This window comes from Chelmon rostratus, chromosome 23, assembly GCF_017976325.1.
Source record: "Chelmon rostratus isolate fCheRos1 chromosome 23, fCheRos1.pri, whole genome shotgun sequence".
NCBI lineage: Eukaryota > Metazoa > Chordata > Actinopteri > Chaetodontiformes > Chaetodontidae > Chelmon > Chelmon rostratus.
This window is the reverse complement of record NC_055680.1, coordinates 7987133-8001997: the sequence shown is the minus strand read 5'-3', so window position 1 is coordinate 8001997 and position 14865 is coordinate 7987133. Positions and strand designations below refer to the sequence as shown.

Here is a 14865-nt window from a genome sequence, read left to right as displayed (position 1 = left end):
AAGAAGAAAATTAGTTTTGAGCGGTAATTCTGATTTAATTTTAAAACAATTTTAATATAAAACAGTGAGCAGCGTGCATTATTCAGAAATAAATGCTCCTGAAGAGGAATTAGTCAGAACAAAACGGAAATTGAACAATGGGTCCTTCATAATAAAAGCATCGCGCATGAACAGCAACTTTATGTGACTATGAATGTTGTCTGGTGAAGGTCTGAGGACTGAAACATGAGTGAAGTTAGTACACCTGACTGGCGCAGTAAAGCAGGGATTTTGGACACACCCTCACCTGCTTTCAAGGTACACAGAGAAGTGGAAAAGTCTGAAGATGTCAACTCCAGCAACTCTTGTGCTATAAAAACAAACTTTATTGTCAGATAAATAGGTTTTGGAGTGTGACCTTCATCGGGGTCACCATAAAACACATTAAAAACAACATTTAAAAAAGAATAAGGTTAAACAATATTCATAAAAGTAGCAATGGGGCACCAACACATACAGTGCATGGGCTGGGCATCATACTGTATCATCATACTGTATGGTCAGGCCAATCATATTCTGAAAGTGCTTTATATAGATATATAAAGAAAACAGTGTCAAAATATGCAGATATCATCTTTTGCATCATAATTACACTAAATCTCTGGAAATAGTTATGACCTGACAAATAAGTCCTCCAGAGTCAACGAGAAAAAAAATTTCAGATTCAGTTTGTGGGCCCTGACACGTATGACCATCCCTCATATATGTTGAAAAACACCTGACTGGGCTCACATCATCATCACTGTATCCTTATCACGAGTGTACATACAATACAGTGTACATACATACATACACATATTATAAAAGCAAACTGTCACACCATCTTATAGCAACATTTTAAATACATCTTACAGGCTGCAAAAACAACTGCAACAATATTCTTTTTTTTGACAGACGGAAACCTGTATTTCAGCAAATCACATCCTCCATTGATTTCATTCACTGGCCTCAATAGCAGAGTAAAGGTTCCCCTGTTAGATTTGCAGTTGGCTCAGAAGGGAACTGGGGCGATGAGATGCTCCTCCTTTGTGGGGGGCTTTTTAACTCTGGAAAACAATGTTCCAAACATTTCCTGCAGAGGTGTCTTTAAATTCCACCCTTTCCTGTTGGCAAATGTGTAAACGCATCCAAAGAGACCAGGAAACATCGACATCAGATCAACTTTGTACGCATCCTCGGCCCTATGGAAACAGACAAAGACAAAAATCAGCAAACGCTGGCAAAATCTGTTGTGGCCACAATGATCAGTGTGTTTCCTCAAGTGAACAATTTATTCCTTCCACCAAAAGAATATTTCGAGAAAAAAAGAAGAGAGCATTGTATTATGGGTGAGTTTTGAACATTACTTTATTTTAGCTCAGTTTTACTTACTCGTGCTCATAGAGGTTTCGTATGAAGCGCAGTAACCCCAGAATGTTTTCGCTGTACACTTTCTTGGTGCCTTCCATCTTCTGGACCACCTCTGCTGGAAACTATAACCAAACATTGGTTATAATCATGCTTAGAAATAAAATTGACAACAAACCAGTGGGGCTCCAAATAAAGAATAAAATTGTTCTGTTGCAGTCACCTTCTCTTTCCACAGTTTGAAAGATCCAACCCCAGCACCTTCTTCCATTGAAGAAATTAATTCTGGGTCTGCATCTTTATATTTTCTCACGTCCGGCATGTTTCCGATCCTTCTCAAGTATTCGACTCTTCTGAAAGATCAAATGCATGTTTAGGGTGCGTGAACCATTCTGTCATGTTATATTGACAAAGGTGACAGATGCTATGGAAACACTGTATGCTGATAGCAAAAAGAAGACTTCCATGCTAGCTGCTCCATAGATGGCAATGTCAGATGGTGTGCCATGAAGTTAGCACTTGAAAGCACCACTGCATGTTTGAGAGCAGCCTCAAAGAGTGCCTCGTGTGGCTGAAGACTTCTAAGTCTGGTTAACGTGATGCTCGCTACTAAACATAATAATAATAGAAAATCAGTTGGCATGATCAAAGTGATTCTACCTTTCAGGGGTCCAGAAGAAGGGATGACTCAAGCATTCTTCCACTTTAGGCCTGTCCTTTGGTTCTTCAGTGATCATCCACTCGATGAGATCCTTCGCCACCACATCCTGAACATGGTGCAAACTGTAGTTCCCTTCAATGATGTTGTTCTCACATTTACAGGATTTGTCACCGAAAGGATGGTGTCCTCCAGAGAGGACAAAATAGATTAGCATGCCCGCCACCTTAAAAGTAAGCACAGCAGTTTGATTACAGAAGGAGTTTTCAGCTAATCGTGACGAGAATTCGCAGAGCAGAAAAACTAACCTGTATGTCGCTGCTCCGCTTGTATGGTATTTTGCCTTCCCCAGTTAAAGTCTCTTTGGCCATCCAGCATTTTGTTCCTGCACTGTTTGTGCGATGAGTTGTTTGGTCATCGAGTAATTGCCTGCTGATGCCAAAATCAGCCAATCTCGCCCTCTCGTTAACATCTGCAGAACAAATAGTGGAGATTGATTGAGAAAACAAATTCATTCATTAACAAGAATAATTTCAAATATCTGTGTGTGCTTTCAATTTCAGATCATGAGTTACATGTTTTTAACTTGTCCTACCGATCAGAACATTCCGTGGCTTGAGATCGCGGTGGAGAATTGGAGGTTTTTGACAATGAAGCGTCTTTAAACTCTTGAGAATCTGTTTGACATGTTTCTCTCTCTGCGAGCCGTCATCAATCTTTTCGATGTATTCTTCCAAGGTGTACTCACAAAGTTGAAGACAAAGATATCCGAAGTTCTCATCTCCTTCAAAGTCAATGTATCGTATAATAGATGGATGATCGAGCTTTGGAAGTCGAAGGATTCCCTCCTCGTTCTTCAGCTCCTTGTAGTTGCTTTTAGACATTCTCTTAATGGCAAGTTCAGTGCCATCTTTTCTCAGCCCCAAGAAGACTTCAGTACCATCACTTCCCTTTGCAATGCGAAATTCTGCATTATTCACATACATGATGTTCCCAATTCTGGTTACTTTACTTTCGTCGGTCATCAGAAGCTTCTCCAATTTTTTTTTAAACTTCTTGCTGATTTGCAGCCATTTGTGTGGCATTGATGATGTAGAGGTGATGACGTTTGAAGTTGAGTCCACAACAGGAGCTGATGCTGGATCAGTTGCAGCAGTGCAAACTTCATCACTCGGATCTTCTTGCTTTTCTGACTTTTCCTTCATTTTCTTCTTCTTCTTCTTCTTCTTCTTGGATCCAGCTGAGGCTGTATTATCTTTCGATTCCAAGTTTGGTGAGTTGAAATGATTTTTCAGTCGTCTGAGAACTTCTTTCAGCTTGTCATTCATTTTCATATCTGCAGATAATAGTACGTCCTCGGGCACTGAAGTGATCCCCACTGATGGAAAGATGTTGACCGCATGTTCAACTGAAAGCATGTTTGCAAAGACGCCGTATGTGTAGACTCTGATGTCAGAGGAGTGTTGGTTCTTGACAAAAGGAGCAACTGTTTTGCATAACTTCTCAGTAAATTTGGGATCCCAGCCATTTGTGCCGTTTGTTTTCTGTGTTATCACATACAGCGTTTTCAGAACAGCTTCCCATATATCAGGTCTTTCTTTTGAGTGAAGCTGGTCCAGTAGTTGGGGGATTATAGCCAAAGCCAGATCATTTGGTATCTCTTCCATTGTGCAGAAAACTGCACGTAAAGCAATGATTGCCGAATACACAAATTCCTGGGCAACGTGTGGAAAGCGAGTAGCTGCACTTTTAATGTATGCGGTCACATTTACTGTGTCTATCAGCCATTTGATGCGTTCTTGCCTTTTCTTTTCTGCATCATGCCCAGTTACGTTAAAAGGTGTTTCAATCATGGTCAGGTGGGTCTGAGGATCCACCCATAGCATGTGATTTTCAGAGGTTTTGGACACTTCAGCTTCCTCTACAGCAGGTTCCATATTCAGAAAGTAGATACTGGAGTGGAATTAGCTTCCTTCACCTGGATTTGCTTTTTCAGCAGCGTTTCTTTGGACACTGAGATGTGATACAAAGGCGTCAAGTTAATTTGTGACACCTTGTTTGGGGTCTGCACCCTCTTGCAGGACGAAACAGCAGCATCAGCATCAGTGTGATTCTGTGGTCATGGACAAAAGCATGATGTTATTCTTCAACATTTGATGCCATGCAAAGCTGTAGACCACAATTACACAGTGGTGGACTGAAGTCTTCAGAGCTTCTTTTTTTCAGAGCTGCTGTTTAAGTAAAAGTATAAACACCACACTGTGAAATGCACCACTACAAGTAAAGCAGATGTTTGAGCTTCATTGTAACAGCTTCATGAACTGTTGGGTCATTTCTTGACTTCATGAGCTCAGAAAAACAGCCCTGCTTTCAGCTCTGTGACGATGCATTTTCCAGCTCATCCAAAGCTTTTTTATGATGATAAAGTTTATCTATCTTAAGAATTAGCACTCATATTTGACTTCTTTATTTCATTTAAAATATTGCACTGGCTGTTGTTCACATGACACCACAATGTAATGCAGAGTACAGCCTGAACAGTTTTGGGATTTATGATTGATTAACTGACGTCCCCTACAACCAGAGACATTCTTTCTTAGAAATGAAAGAGGAAGTCGTGGTGCACACAAGCTCTGTCAGTGGGTTTTCTGTGGGTGGGGCCGATTATCTTCAAGTAGAAATGTAATCAATCCTGACAGGAGTGCCATAACTCTCACAGAAACACGGTGAAACACATCTTACAATCACACTTTTACACATTTACTTTGATGCTTTTCCATACTTCCACAGTTTGAGAGCAACATTAAAACCGAACAACGGATTCCCAGACATTTCCGTTAAGCAGCAAACAAAGCGCTGCAGTTCCTACTTTTGAACACAAGGAAACGTGCTGAGATGGCAAACGCTGATGTAATCAAACCTTAAACCGATGGTGTTTTGTCTTCAGGTTGTGGCCACATACTGTACTCTTTTTAAAGTCCTCTCTAACACAGCAAAAACTGATTAGTGATAATTTTAGTCTTATCTGGTTGACCGCTTGAGCGCATTTTGCCCTGTGAAGTTTGTCATTTATTAAAGGAACGAGAGCTCGACTTTCTCAACTTCAGAGCTCGACTCAGTCTTGGAGAAAAGTGAAATAATTCAAATAACTTACGATTCTGAAGTGTAATTGCCCTCTTCGAGATTAACGATCTTTCGAGCTCTGAGCTCTTCACTCAGGGTGTTCGTGTAAAGAAGCAAAGTTGCCCCGTGTTCTTCCGTCTCTGCGCTTCCTCCCCCTCTTCCTCTTTTTGAAATACAGCCTCTCTCTTCTGACTTGGATCAATGGTGACATGTTAATCACAAATGGTCGAGACAAGAGTTACATTCAGACCTGTGCCGTCAAGTGCGCAGTTCACAAAGACGTTAAAGGACACAACGTATAATTGCGACAGGGCACAGAGCAACTTTTGGGAGCTGCTGGGCTAACAGGGTATAGGCGACTATCCTGATCCACGTAGCCGCCGAGAGGCTGAATTAGGGAAAAAAACATACCATGCCCGACGCGCTGGCTGAAGTTTGTGTTCAATGAATAACCTGCTCCAAAGGTATACTGTTTCGTGCATTTATTAGTGATTAACACAGCACTTACATCAGAAAGCAGGAATTCTATGAATGACAAAATCAAGCGGTCAGCAAAAAGTAGCACTTCCCGTTCACCCCCTCTCAGTTCAAAAACCCCAATGCCAGGTGAATAGCTGACTATACCACCTCTGATGCTGACGTACCACCACCACGTGACCTGCCCACTCCGATGTGACAATACAATAATAACAATAAATTACCGCGGCTATAGCGGCCACAAAGAGCTGGCCTCTACACAGGGTTTTTCTGACACTCAGGAGTAAGAATGGAGATCAGATCTGAGAGACTAACATCCATCACAACCACACCACAAAAGGCCAGATGACATTATTTTTCCCATTGATGTGTACCTGTTGGGGCGAGGTGTCGCAGGTGTGGCCTGCTGCTGTTGTGCAGTATTTTGTCGCCCATGGCGATGGTAATATTGTGTCACACCCTTTGCTCTCTCTCTATCTCTCTCTCTCTCTCTCTCTCTCTATATATATATATATATATATATATATATACATACATACATACATACATACATACATAATATGGCGTGCCATTCAGGAAATTAATCCTTGAATATATTGATTGAACCTTGAATATATTGAATGAAACTTTGAATATATTGAATTAAACTTGAAAATATTGAATGAAACTTGAATATATTGATTGAACCTTGAATATATTGAATGAAACTTGAATATATTGAATGAAACTTAAATATATTGATTGAACCTTGAATATATTGAATGAATGAAACTTTTAATATTTTGAATGAAACTTTGAACATATTGAATTAAGCTTTAATAAGTTTCTACAAAATTGAGGATACTGAATGAAATCAAAAACCTAGTTGTGTCCTTTTCATCAAAGTGACAGCCTTCTGAACGCCTCCTTCTTTTGCAAAATGGCAACAGTTGAAATATTCCAATACTTTCTTGAACTGGAAAACTTTTTTGCAACTGGTTGTACTCCAAATGACACTAACAGTTTGGAAACTATATCGCGTCACCTTGAGGATCATATCTCCATTGTTGCAGCATTCATAGTGCTTATGGGTAATAATGTTCAACAAAACATTGCTGAAAGAACATTATGCGTCATTCTGGAAGGAATTTACGAGTCTCTAAGGGAGATGTTGGTGGACATAACATCTCAGCTGGAGGTTGATGTACACGCGCATGGCATGGGCACTCAGAGAGGAAGGCCGAGGTAAGTAATGTTTAAATAAGCATATCTAGTACATGGTACAATGAAGAAGATACAAACTTATTATAATTTATTATCACAGAAAAATTATTGTATTCTGCAAAGTAATAACACTATTCACACTGTGTGAATTAACACATTTGTTTTTTTTTTATTTTTTTGTCTTTGAAGGTACAGCATACCTGCTGCTCTGCTGATTCACATGCGGGACTGAGGATTTAGCTGGATGGCCATATCTCGAATGCTGTCTGTGAACATCCGAACACAGGACCCAACTCGGTCTGGTGGACTATGGGAGTTTCACTGACATTTCAAATGTGAGTCTGGATCGACTTATTGCTGAGATTCTCAGACAAACGCCCGGTTCTGGAGAGACCTATGTCACTGGTAGTTTGAGAGGAAGAGGAATCAGAGTTCAGCGCTGGCGAATACGGCAGCGTTTAAGAACAGTAGATCCAGTCGGGCAAGCCTTGAGAGGAAGAAGGGCAATTCAACGGAGGGTCGACAATGTTTCTGCCCCAAATGAAATGTGGTCTGTGTTGTTTAATAAATTTGATGAACACTAGTTAATTCTCCCTCACTGGTCATTGACGCAATTCATAAAGATAAATGCAGGGATTTAGGAAGAACCAAAAAATGTATGTAAAATATACATGCAAATGTGAGATAATGCAATAATGTTGAAAATGTTAGCATTTCAACATTTTTCAAGACATTTTTTGGGCTTTTTGCCTACTTGATAGGGCAGCTGTAGAGGAGACAGGAAAAGGGGTTGAGAGAGAGGGGAAGACACACAGCAAAGGGCCGCAGGCAGGAGTCGAACCTGCAGCCACTGCAGAGGACATGTAGATTCAGTAGACAGGGCGCCCGCTCTACCAAACATTCTTATTAGGAAGGAGAAACAGTTGTACAGCAAAGTCAATGAAGTTACATATTTATGTACATCCAGTGTCATTTATTACAACAACAACATTTTTTTTCTTGTTTCAGGCATATTGACACAAACCACAAGTTAAATCCATGGGGATTTGTGTATCATGGTGTAGTTGATGGCTACAGTCGCTGCATTACCTTCCTGAGATGTTGCAAAGACAGCAGAGCATCGACTGCCTTGCATCTTTTCCAGGGTGCTGTTGATGTATTTGGACTGCCACATCATGTCAGGGGTGATGCTGGTCGTGAAAACATTGACATTGCACGGTTCATGATTGAGAATCGAGGAACAAACAGAGGAAGTTTCATGGTTGGACGTAGTGTGCACAATCAAAGGATTGAAAGATTGTGGGCAGAAGTAAACAGAGTTGTCTCAGGATACTATAAAGACATTTTCCTCTTTATGGAAAATTCCGGGCTTTTGGACAGCACTGACCCTCTTCACATCACAGCTCTTCACCATGTTTATCAACCAAGAATAAACAGATCTGTGGATGACTTTGAGAACCAGTGGAACAACCACAGCTTGAGGACAATGGAGAGTCGATCCCCACTGCAACTGTGGACAATTGGAATGCTCCAGCTTCCTCAGCATCAAAGGCCACTCAATTGTGTGCCTGTGCAACCCCCTTATGATCACCAGTGGAATGTGGCGTTAAGGACCATCAACCCCTTCACCGATGATGGAAATCATGGAATTGAACTTTCTGTCAGAGCATGTGACCTTCTTGAGAGATAGTCTACTAGCGTGAGTAATTCAGTCATTACATTATTGTGGTGCCATACATTGTCACATATAGACAGCTGTTATGTGTACAGGTCGTAGGGCCAAATATTTGCTTATATTTTTCTTTCATAACAAAATGTGATGTTGTCACCATGTAGAAATGGGCCATGCATGTTATATTCACCTGTGGATGAAGAATTCAGTTCTTTCAGTTAAGTAAAAGTATATAAGTGTTTGACTCTGAGTTGTACAGTTTAAAGCAGTGGTTCTCAAACTTTTTCACTCCTAGGACCCCTAAACTGACACAAACTGAGATGCAGTGAAGTAGAACTATACAGTTTTATGCAATGCAAATACTCATGTGAAGGACCTGAAATCTGTATTTAAGGACAACACTTGGGTAAAAGTACTTAGTTACTGTCCACCCCTGATTATATTATACATAATTATACAAAATGTATTAATTTAACCCTATTGATAATGATGAACTTACAGTATATGAATTCATTTTGTGTACAGTTTTTCAAATCGGACAAATATGACAGGAGGCACATATCTTGTAGACATGAACCAGTTCATACAAAGAACATAGAACCATTTATTAAGAAGGGCTTACCCTAAACTTTAAAGGGAAAAATCTGCACTGATCACTCAATTACTGGTCTGGGTCATATCAGAGGGTGGAGATAAATGACATACATCATACAGTTGTCAACTTAAAAGATCACCAAGTGCACATTCGTAAATCTGAAACAATGTGTCTTACAAAGCAACAAAAAAACATTTCTACTTGCATTTCTTGCCTTAATTCAAGTAAATACTGTCTCTAGGAAAAACAACATAACTGAAATTATTTTTGAAAAACAAACAAACAAAATAAACATCCTCAATATAACTCAAGCTCGACAAGCCCTCCATAATATTATCTCTCACGCTCTTCCAAATCCTGGTGAATTGCGTTTGACAAAATCCATATCAGATTTGAAAGCAGTGTATACTGCATGAACTGGAATGAGAAGTGTAACGACTTGCCTGTCATTAAAGTCGTTTGAGAGGATGAGGTCCTGTATGTTTGTGTGACGCGCTGCTGTTGGTTCACAAGCACGCTGAGTCCAGGAAAGTTTCAAACATTTAATACTTCAAATCATCAAAACATCACAGCTACATCAGCAGCTTTCAGGTTACACACGCCTAATAGATGGTAAACGTGCACTGATGGCGAATATGTAACAAAACAATAAACTGAACAAAAGGCGGAAAATTGGAAAGTTGCGGTCAACAAAAATTGCGGCTACCTACACTCCTCTCTCTCCTCCGCCGTGCAGGTAAACCAGCTCCCTATATCACCGCGGCAATCATCCCCAGTGCCCACGTGACCCAAGCCCTGTGCATCACCGTGGCAACCAGCCCAAGCAAATCAAGAGATAAATAATCCACCAGTGACACAACACGGCTCCTACAACCCAGCCCCTAATTATGGAGTTAATCATAATTACTCACATACAGTACCAAGTAGGAGACGTGCACATGCAAAAAAACACTTTCAACCACAACAAAGATCAACAATTAATGTCCATCAATAATCCACTGTGAAATCTTCTTTCTTCTTGAATCAATATGACTCAAAAGTCCAAAGTCTCATCAGTCAAAGTCAAACACAATGAAAAACCCAAGGTGAGTCTCATAACAGTCCAAAAGTCAAAGTCACAACTAAAGCCTCAAGTGGCTTCAGCCTCCTGCAGCAGGCAAACCTTCATGATGGGCCGCTCCAGGCAGCTGCTCCGGGTTTTAATCCGCACCTGACGAACCAATCCTTTCCGATCTGGGAAGGTTTGTATGACTCGTCCCACAGGCCAAGAGTTTCGAGGTGCCGTGCTGTCCATGATGATAACAAGATCTCCCACGATGAGATTCCTCTTCACTCCTGTCCATCTCTGACGCTCCTGCAGTTGAGGTAAGTATTCTCTCACCCATCTCCTCCAAAACAAATCAGACATATATTGAACCTGTTTCCATCTCCTGTGTGTATATATGTCTGAGGGTTCAAATACCCCTGGTGGTAACATTGGTGAGGTCTTCAACAGTAGCAGGTGATTTGGTGTCAATGCTTCCAGGTCATTCAGATCCATGGAACCTTTGGTGATTGGCCTGCTGTTGATTATGGCTTCAATCTCACAAAGCACTGTATGAAGGCTTTTCTCATCCAAGTTTTGTACTTTAAAGGTTGAGTTGAGAACCTTTCGGATAGATCTTATCAGCCGCTCCCAAGCTCCTCCATGATGTGAGCCCGCAGGTGGATTAAAGCTCCATTGGATTCCCCTCTGAAGCAGGACATCATGGATCTGCACCTGATTCCACTGCTCGATGGCCCTCCTCAGCTCCCGCTCTGTTCCTACAAAGTTCGTTCCATTGTCAGAGCGCAGCTCTCGCACTTGACCTCTCCTGGCAGTGAAACGCCTAAGTGCATTAATAAAGGAGTCGGTATCCAGCGATGATGCAACCTCAATGTGCACCGCTCTGATGGCAAGGCAAGTAAAAATAACACCGTACCTCTTTACCATGCTCCTTCTGCTCTTAACCTCGAAACGTCCAAAGCAGTCTACACCCACACGCGTGAAGGGTGGTTCATCTGGGACAATCCTTTCGTGGGGCAAGTCTGCCATCTGCTGGCTCTCCACTATAAGACTCCTCTGTGCCACTGTCCTCTTGAAATTATTCATCTGCTCTTCCACAGAAGATGTCTGGTTTTCTTTGGTGATGTGAGACTGTGCATAGGTCAGGTGTAACTCTCTTCTCTTCTTTACACAGGACATGAGAAAGGTTTTAATCTTCAAGAGCCATGCCACCGCCTTTCTCAGACTTGTCCAAGAGGAAAAGTATTCAATAAAGTGAGTTACAGGTTCTTCCCTGGCCTGGACAACACTCACTGCAGCAACACTTTTGACCTCAGGGTCACCAGGTGAAAGATGATTGAGGTCTTCATGCTCAACAGGCCATTCACTCTCAGGATGCAAAAGAAAGTGAGGCCCTGACACCCACATAGCATCAGCAACAAACACATCAACTCTCACACCTCTGGAGGCCATATCCGCTGGATTGCTGCTGGTGTCCACATACCTCCATTGGGCCGGACAGGAAACCTTGAGGATTTGTGAGACCCGGTTTGCAACAAAAACTTTGAACCGAGAAGTCTCATTCCTGATGTATTTCAGAACAGATGTACTGTCCGTCCAGAACACAGAGTCCAGCAGATCCATCTGTAACTCTTTCCTCCAGAGTGTATCAATGCGGCTGGCCATAGTTGCAGCGACCAGCTCCATCCTGGGGATTGTGACACATTTTAACGGTGCTACTCGAGCCTTTCCCATCACAAAAGCACTGTGTATTTCCAAGTTCTTTGTTTCCAACAGCAGGTAAGTGACTGTTCCATACCCATGTTTGCTGGCATCACAGAAATGATGTAATCGTGCTGAAGCCACTTCTCCAAAGCCTGGTGGCTTCATGCATCTACTGACCTCAAATCTGTCCAACAGATACAGCTGCTGCAGCCACTCCAGCCACTCCTTTGAGACAGACTCAGGCACAGTATCATCCCAGCCTATCCCTCTCCTGCACAGGTCTCTCAGGATCTTTTTTGCTATTAAATTCATTCCAAGGGGGGTCGTAAATGGAACTGACGGTTGAGAGGATTCCTCTTCTGGTAAATGGTCTATCCTTAAGAACAATCTTGAACTTAAAGGAGTCTGATTTAATACTCCATTCCACACCCAGCACTCGCTCCACAGGTAGTGAGTCCAGCTCCATGTCCAACCCTTCAACGCCTTTTGCTCTGTGATTCTCTGGGATGGCTTCCAGCACTCCAGACCTGTTACTCAACCACTTTGTGAGAGTAAATCCACCCTTTGAACACAAAGAGACCAAATTCTTGTAAAGCAACACTGCTTCCTTCTCCGTGGCCACTGACACAAGGCAATCATCAACATAAAAGCAGTGCAATATTTTATCCACTGTTTCCTCAATGTAGTGATGTCCATAGTCCTCTGCACACTTTCTGAGAGCAAAGTTGGCACTGCTGGGGGATGATGTCGCTCCAAACAAATGCACCTTCATCCTATGCTCAGTAGGTAGTTGCTCCATATCCCCGTTTGGCCACCAGAGGAACCTGAGGAGATCTCTGTCATCAGGAGGCACCTGTACCTCATGAAACATGGATTCAATGTCGGCCATGATCACAACTGGTTCTCTCCTAAATCGGGTCACCACTCCAATCAGAGAGCTGGTAAGATCAGGGCCCTGTAGAAGTTGAGCATTCAGTGATGTATGTTGCACACTTGAATTACCTGTCAGTGTGATTTGTGTTTTTCTTCTTTTATTTCCATTCTGTAAATATACATATGAAACGGTGCATTACTTCGTGACACGTCTGTCCAACTCAGCAGGAAGTGCTGTTATTTACAATTGGCTTTAAATAAAATGAATTTTCCCCAAATGCAAAATACAAAACAAGAAATATCAAATACTACACAATTACACAAAATTTCTCTGGCTCCCTGCTTCCTAATTACTATTTTCCAATGGGTACAAGTGATTAAAACACAGCAAACATTCTATGTTGGAGTTCCTACACATTACAGCCGGAGTTAGCATAGCAACGGGGTCTACACCGGAAATTAACTTTCCACACAACAGCTCCAGTTACACTTCAAATACTCAGTGGGAATAAACGGCCAACTTTCCCCACTCTCGCCATAACTCCCTGCATACTTCTGTTCACTTATTACCCAGTTTGCTTACCTGTAAATATACATATGAAATGGTGCATTACTTCGTGACACGTCTGTCCAACTCAGCAGGAAGTGCTGTTATTTACAATTGGCAGGGGTGCTCACTATGAGGGATACTACCTCTTGTGGCGAAAAGAGGCAACAACACCTACTCTCCTATACACCGTTTTAAATGCAGGAACTCAGAGCACAATTGCCATCTTTGTTCATACACAGAAAGGAATATGTATTTTGGAAGGCAGTACCTTTTAGCTTTTTAACACTTTATGTTTTATATTGCTATAATGAAATGAGACTACAATTAAATGAAATTAAATAGCCATTACATTAAATGAAATATGGGGGGTGGCTTTTTTACATTAACCTTTTGTATTTATGAATTTCTTATCCAATGAACTAATGAACTCATCTTCACATGTACCTTGGTATCTTGCTCCACAGTCAAATACAACTCTGATCTTTCCTTTGGTGGGATGGTAAACGCCATGGTGTGGTATGTACCATACTTTCCTATCACCACGGTCCAGCTCCTCTATGGGCACCTTTTCAGCATAGCCTTTAGCCAACAGGTCATTTATAAAGGTGTTATACTCATTGTGAAATGTTGAGTCCTTCTGAAACCTTCTTTTCAAATAGCACAAACGCTGCTTAACAATTCTCTTGTTATTAGGCATACTGACATCAATGTTCCTCAAAGGTAATGAAATCTGGTAATGCCCCTCCACCTGTCTTGCTGAATTGATGACAAACTCCAAGAATCTCTGATCCTCTCTTGACATATCAGGTTGTTCTTCAATGCTGCTTTCAGGGAAGTCAATCTTAAACTGTTGCTGCCAGAGGTCCTCCAGGTTCATGACTGAAACTCTGTTGACAGATAATTGTGGATGCTCCCAGCCTACAGCATCTCCACCGTTTCCAGTCAGGGGACCATTGACAGTCCAGCCCAACATGGTACGGATAGCATATGGTCCATCATTCACGCTACACACCACTTCCAGTGGTTCCAGTGCTTGAGGAACATTGGTTCCTATAAGAAGCTCCATTCCTGCATCAATCTGAGGTAAGTGAATGTCTTTCAAATATGACCATTGTTTAATATCCTATTCAGTCGGAATATTTCCTCTGTTCACAGGCATGGACTCCTGCGTGTAAGCTCTTGGCAGCTCGAGAAAATTGTCCCCCTCCGGTGCAGCAACCTCCAGTCCTGACACAATGTTGCTGCTTACAGCTTTCTCCTGGCCCATGGTTCGAAGGAGAATGTGGCCCTTCCTCCCTGTGAGGTGGAGCTTTTGCATTAAGCTCTCAGTGCAAAACACCGCAGTGCTCCCCTGGTCCAAGAAAGCATAAGTGACGACAATTTTGGTTCCTTTATTAGAATTAACCTGTACCGGCACAATAGGCAGTTTGCAGTCCTGGTCTCCAGCCCCTGTAAGACCACTAGACATCAGTGTGATCAACACGCAGCTCTGGGCTCCTCTCCTCCATCTGCTCAGAATCTTTAACGCAGGCATCTCAAACCGGTTCCATAAAGGGCCGCGTGGCTGCAGGTTTTCATT

General features: G+C 41.9%; 1 protein-coding gene across 1 annotated transcript; it reads right to left on the bottom strand.

Annotated features, from left to right (window-relative positions):
- Positions 1 to 99: 99 nt before the first annotated feature.
- LOC121626676 (serine/threonine-protein kinase/endoribonuclease IRE1-like) lies at positions 100 to 5312 on the bottom strand. Its single transcript, XM_041965318.1, has 7 exons — positions 5199 to 5312; positions 2640 to 4157; positions 2353 to 2516; positions 2047 to 2270; positions 1610 to 1739; positions 1411 to 1511; positions 100 to 1220 (listed from the first exon to the last, which is right to left on the bottom strand). Exons 2-7 carry the CDS (start codon positions 3979 to 3981, stop codon positions 1031 to 1033), a joined length of 2151 nt encoding a protein of 716 aa, XP_041821252.1. The 5' UTR covers positions 3982 to 4157; positions 5199 to 5312; the 3' UTR covers positions 100 to 1030.
- Between the last annotated feature and the right edge of the window lie 9553 nt (positions 5313 to 14865).

Coding starts and splice junctions, on each gene's coding strand:
- LOC121626676 (XM_041965318.1), bottom strand. CDS start 3,981: ATGGAACCTGCTGTAGAGGAAGCTGAAGTGTCCAAAACCTCTGAAAAT. Junction 1,740..2,046: donor TTCTTCTGGACCCCTGAAAG/GTAGAATCACTT, acceptor TTGATCTTTCAG/AAGAGTCGAATACTTGAGAA. Junction 1,512..1,609: donor TCAAACTGTGGAAAGAGAAG/GTGACTGCAACA, acceptor GTTTGGTTATAG/TTTCCAGCAGAGGTGGTCCA.